The sequence below is a fragment of the Cebus imitator genome, unplaced genomic scaffold, assembly GCF_001604975.1.
Source record: "Cebus imitator isolate Cc_AM_T3 unplaced genomic scaffold, Cebus_imitator-1.0 Scaffold215, whole genome shotgun sequence".
Lineage (NCBI taxonomy): Eukaryota > Metazoa > Chordata > Mammalia > Primates > Cebidae > Cebus > Cebus imitator.
The window spans coordinates 3598358-3603396 of NW_016107530.1; the positions used below are offsets into that span (position 1 = coordinate 3598358).

Genomic DNA, 5039 nt, shown 5'->3' on the forward strand with positions numbered 1-5039 from the left:
AAAAAAAAAGAAAAGAAAAAACATAAAAAAAAAAAACAAAAATTTCAATGTCATGAAAGACAAAGTCTGAGGGCAAAAAAAGGATTAAGGGAGCAAAAGGACAAAATAACTAAATTGACTGAATCACTGATGTGGGGAAAATACCAGGAAGTACATTATTGGGAAATGGATGACATTTAAATATGAGCTAAGATGAGATCACAGTATCTTATCAAATTCAAATTTTTTGATTTTGATTATTATATGGGGATATATAAGAGAATAATATCCTCATTTTTTTTTTTTTTTTTGAGATGAAGTCTCACTCTGATGGCCAGACTGGATGGAGTGCAGTGGCACAAATTCGGCTCACTGCAACCTCCACCTCCTGGGTTAAAGCAGTTCTCCTGTCTCAGCCTCCCAAAGTGCTGGGATTACAGGTATGAGCCACCATGCCCCGCCTTGTGAGGTTCCTTTTCATTGGTGTGTTAGATCTACATTAACTGAAATAGAATACCGCTTATTTTAGTTAATTATTGGGAAGAACAAATTAGACAATGTATGTATAACCTTTAGAGCATTGACTTTATGCAAGAGATATTATCATTGTATGTTGACATAATAAAATAATTAGCAGACTTTAAATGTGTGACAGATTTAAATTTCAAAAATTTACATGCTACACAAGTTTAGTCATTCCTCACTTGATATCAATAGGCTCTTGGAAACTGATTTTAAGTGAAACCGCCTACAGCAGTTTCCTGAATATCACTCAATATTGATACAACGCTGATTAAAAATATTGGTTTAATTATACGTTGCTTTGCTTACAGTTACAGAAAAACAGGCCTAAATACCACTCCAGATCTAGACCCAAACAAGGAAAAAGATGGATATGTTTGATTGCATTAAAAGGAAAACCTTTTGCAGGAGATAATGTAGTGAAAGGAAAAAGACAACAAACTGGGAAAAGAATTTAGAAATTATATCACAGACTAAGAGGTAATAGTTCTATCAGAGAGAAAATAGAGAAATTTAGAAATCTTCTACAAAAACAGGTTGTTGTTAACAACAACAAGAACAAAGCCAAATCGTTCTTAATCATATGAAAGAAATATTCTCATTCGTAAGAGAAATTCAAGTGAAAATTACACTGAGGCTGGGCGCAGTGGCGCACACCTATAATCCCTGCACTTTGGGAGGCGGAGGCAGGCGGATCGCCTGAGGTAGAGAGTTTGAGATCAACCTGACCAACATGGAGAAACCGTGACTCTACTAAAAATACAAAATTAGCCAGGCATGGTGGCTCATGGCTGTAATTCCAGCTACTCGGGAGGCTGAGGCAGGAGAATCACTTGAACTCAAGAGGTGGAGGTTGCGGTGAGCTGAGATCATGCTGTTGCACTCCAGCCTGGGCAACAAGAGGGAAACTCCATCTCAAAAAAACACAAAAATTACAAACTGATGTCATTTCTCTTAATTGGCAAAATCTCACATTTGCCAACACAATCATTGGTAAGACTATAGAAAAACAGATATTCTCTTACACTGAATAGAGGAAATGCAAAATGATATGACCCTCCTGTGGAAGACTGTTCCTTTAAATAAAAATCCCTTTCCTTCAGACTCTAGAAGTGAGCTAAGTCAGTTGGGTCAGCAATATTTTTCCTTTTAGAATGAAATAATATTCTAAAAAGAGAATGATGTAAACCGACCTTAACTCACTATGAAACACTCTTTAAAGAAATGTTCGGCCCGGCGCAGTGGCTCACGCCTATAATCCCAGCACTTTGGGAGGCCGAGGCGGGTGGATCACGAGGTCAAGAGATCGAGACCATCCTCGTTAACATGGTGAAACCCCGTCTCTACTAAAAATAAAAATAAAAAAATAAAAAAAAGAAAAAGAAATGTTCATTCTTTTTAACTCCACAATGCCCAAATCCTGTTAATCCCATATAATATACACAGTTGGTAGCTAGTTAACCATTATATCATTATGTAATAGAGATCTCAATGGCAAAGCAGCATAAAACAAATGTAATTACTTTTCATTAAGGGTGCATCTTCGGTCGGTAGGGTGCCCATTGTACGACTTTAGATTCTCAGTGAGCTCTGTGTATAGTCGGTCGGCCATTGGAAGAGGGATTCCATCCCATACCATGATGAGCACCACCATCACAGCGGTTGGACAGTGGTGGCCTGTACGCTGTCGGACCAAACAAAGAACTTTTTCTTCATCACTGCTTCTTCTCAAAACCTGAAAAAAAAAGAATGCATTCATCTATGGAAAACAAGCATGCCAAATTTGAATGCAATGGATATTCCTTTTAATATTCTGCATGATTATAGTTTAGTTTATTTACTTAGTAAAATTTGATGAGCACATGGGTCTAACTATGTTACCCAGGCTGGTCTCAAACTCCTAGCTTCAAGCAATCATCCCCGCTTGGCCTCCCAAAGATCTGGGATTACAGACATGTGCCTCCATGCCTGGCCATATTTTAGATTTTTTAAAGTTACTACTTCTCAAGGGATAAAAGCCTACAGGACCTTCCAGTGCCTCAGTAGTTCCCTCCATGAGACTCATCACAAGAGTACCTGATCCTATATGGCTAACAAACAACAGGAAGAACAAAAATCTGTGACACGTGGTTATCATTTGTAGAAGTAGTACAAGGCAGTCTGTGTTTTATTTCACTGCTGTTATAGTTTGCACAACAGACAAGAGAGGGCCTGGTGGAAAACCTAACTGCTCTCAAATCCCACAAATGTCACAATGGAACAAATGTAGATGATGGAAACAAGCATCTGATGTAGGTAGATGGAAATATCGAAGAACTCTCAACATTAAAAATAAACTTGACAACTGAATTTTGGCCATCTGAGGAACGTTACGGAGTTTCCTTTGGGTGATTCATTTTACTTATCAAGAGCTAATATACATAAAGCAATGCCTCTGTGATTTCTGTGAGTTCTACATGCATTATACACATTTTATTCATAAGACTAATGTGATCTAGTTGACTTGGTGAATGTAAAATAGAAAAATTAATTTTAAATATTTATTTATTATCTTATACTGCATCAAATTCTTGGGATGCTAAAAAGGCTTCAGCACTATTCAAAATTTGCTGAGTGATCCAAGTGTTTACTACAAAAAAAAAATTTTTTATACAAATGTCACCACTGAAAACCATCCAACGATTTAAAACTGTCTCCCTTGTAGCACAAATTTAAAAAGTGCAGAGATTGACTACATTAATCACTACACTACCAGGACATGATGAAAATGCCCATCCATGTGACCAGAAAGGAGCAACCAATAGCATAATTTTTTGTTCCTGTAATATCACAAAACTTGAGATGAAACTTCTTAAGAAGTTAGTTACCCATATCACTTTCTTCTGTCACTCCAGATGGTTAACAATCATTGCTACCAAGGCATCCCTTGAGTAGAGGTGGCTTTAGGACCTTCCCCCTAAACACAATTATTTATATTAAAATTTTTTCTATAATTTACATGTCCTCTTACAGCCAAATAATAACACACTGCTTGCAAATAACCACAAATGAAAACTTATATATAATATCAAAATTATATCAGTTAATATTCAAGTTGTCAAAATTAATAACAAATTTAAGTTTTTGTATTGGAAATACTAAAATACTTTTTACTGATGATATTTGTGCTTTTTCTGGATATTCCAAATTTCCGTCAGTGTATCATAGAAAATTAAGCACAATGGTTAGGAGTATTTAAATTCAAATCTGAGTTCAATAAACTGCTTAAATATTAAATGTATTGGCCAGGTGTAGTGGCTTATGCCTGTAATCCCAGTACTTTGTGAGGTCGGTGGATCACATGAGGTCAGGAGTCCAAGAACAGCCTGGCCAACATGGCAAAACCCCGTCTCTACTAAAAATACAAAAATTACCCGGATGTGGTGGTGTGTGCCTGTAATCCCAGTTACTCAGGAGGCTGAGGCAGGAGAATTGCCTGAATCTGGGTGGTGGAGGTTGCAGTGAACTGTGATCACACCATTGCACTCCAGCCTGGGCAACAGAGCGAGACTCTGTCTCAAAAAAAAAAAAAAGAAAAAAAAATTAAATCTGTTAAGACCCCTGGAAACTAAAAATATTATTAAAATAAAGGCCTAACTAAATGCAGAGGAATATAAATTCATGGAATAGACATTATTATGTCAACTTTCCTAAAATTGATCTCTAGATTCAATGCAATCCCAATCAAAACCCTATCAGAGGTTCGTGTGTGTGTGTGTGTGTGTGTGTGTGTGTGCGTGTAAATTGACCAACTATACCAAAGTTTATGGAAAAAAAAGAATCTTGACCCCTACCTCACACTGATCAACTTGAATTATATTACATATCAAAACACAAAAAATAAAGCAATGAAGAATTTTAGAAGAAAACATCCTCCTGACATTGGAGTGGGCAAAGCATTTTAAAATGGCTTACCAAATCAGCTAACTGAAAAGAAAAAAAAGGCTGTGTGCCTCAGGTCACACCTGTAATGCCAGGATTTTGGAAGGTGGAGGTGAGAGGATTGCTTGAGGCCAGGAGTTTGAGACCAGCCTGGGCAGCATACTGAGACCCAGTCTCCACAAAAAAAAGAAAATAAACCCGGCATAGTGGCATATGCCTGTAGTCCCAGTTACTTGGAAGGCTGAAGCAGGAGTATCACTTGAGATGGAGAATTCAAGGCTATCATCAGGCACGGCAGCCTGGGCAACACAGTGAGATCCTATCACTAAAAAATAAATAAATAAATAAATAAATAAAAATAGCAGGCTGGGTGCAGTAGCTCATTTGTGTAATCCCAGCATTTTGGGAGGTGGTTGGACTATTTGAGGTCAGGAGTTTGAGATCAGCCTGGGCAATATGGTTAGACCTCATCTCTTCAAAATATACAAAAAAATGAGCTAGGTGTGGACACCTGCCTGCAGTCCAACCTACTTGAGAGGGTGAGGCGGGAGGGTCCCTTGAACCTGGGAAGCAGAGGTTGAGTGAGCCCCCAGACTGTGCCACTGCACTCCAGACTG

At 37.8% G+C, this 5039-nt stretch overlaps 1 protein-coding gene across 4 annotated transcripts in view; it reads right to left on the reverse strand.

Annotated features, from left to right (window-relative positions):
- The window catches only part of LOC108318148 (methylcytosine dioxygenase TET1), a 107303-nt gene that overhangs the window by 36946 nt on the left and 65318 nt on the right, over window positions 1–5039 (reverse strand). For all 4 annotated transcript variants that reach the window (XM_037745868.1, XM_037745867.1, XM_037745866.1 and 1 more), the window contains exon 6: window positions 2025–2236. In XM_037745868.1, the coding sequence (XP_037601796.1) occupies window positions 2025–2236 (212 nt within the window). The remainder of the gene's footprint in view (window positions 1–2024; window positions 2237–5039) is intronic.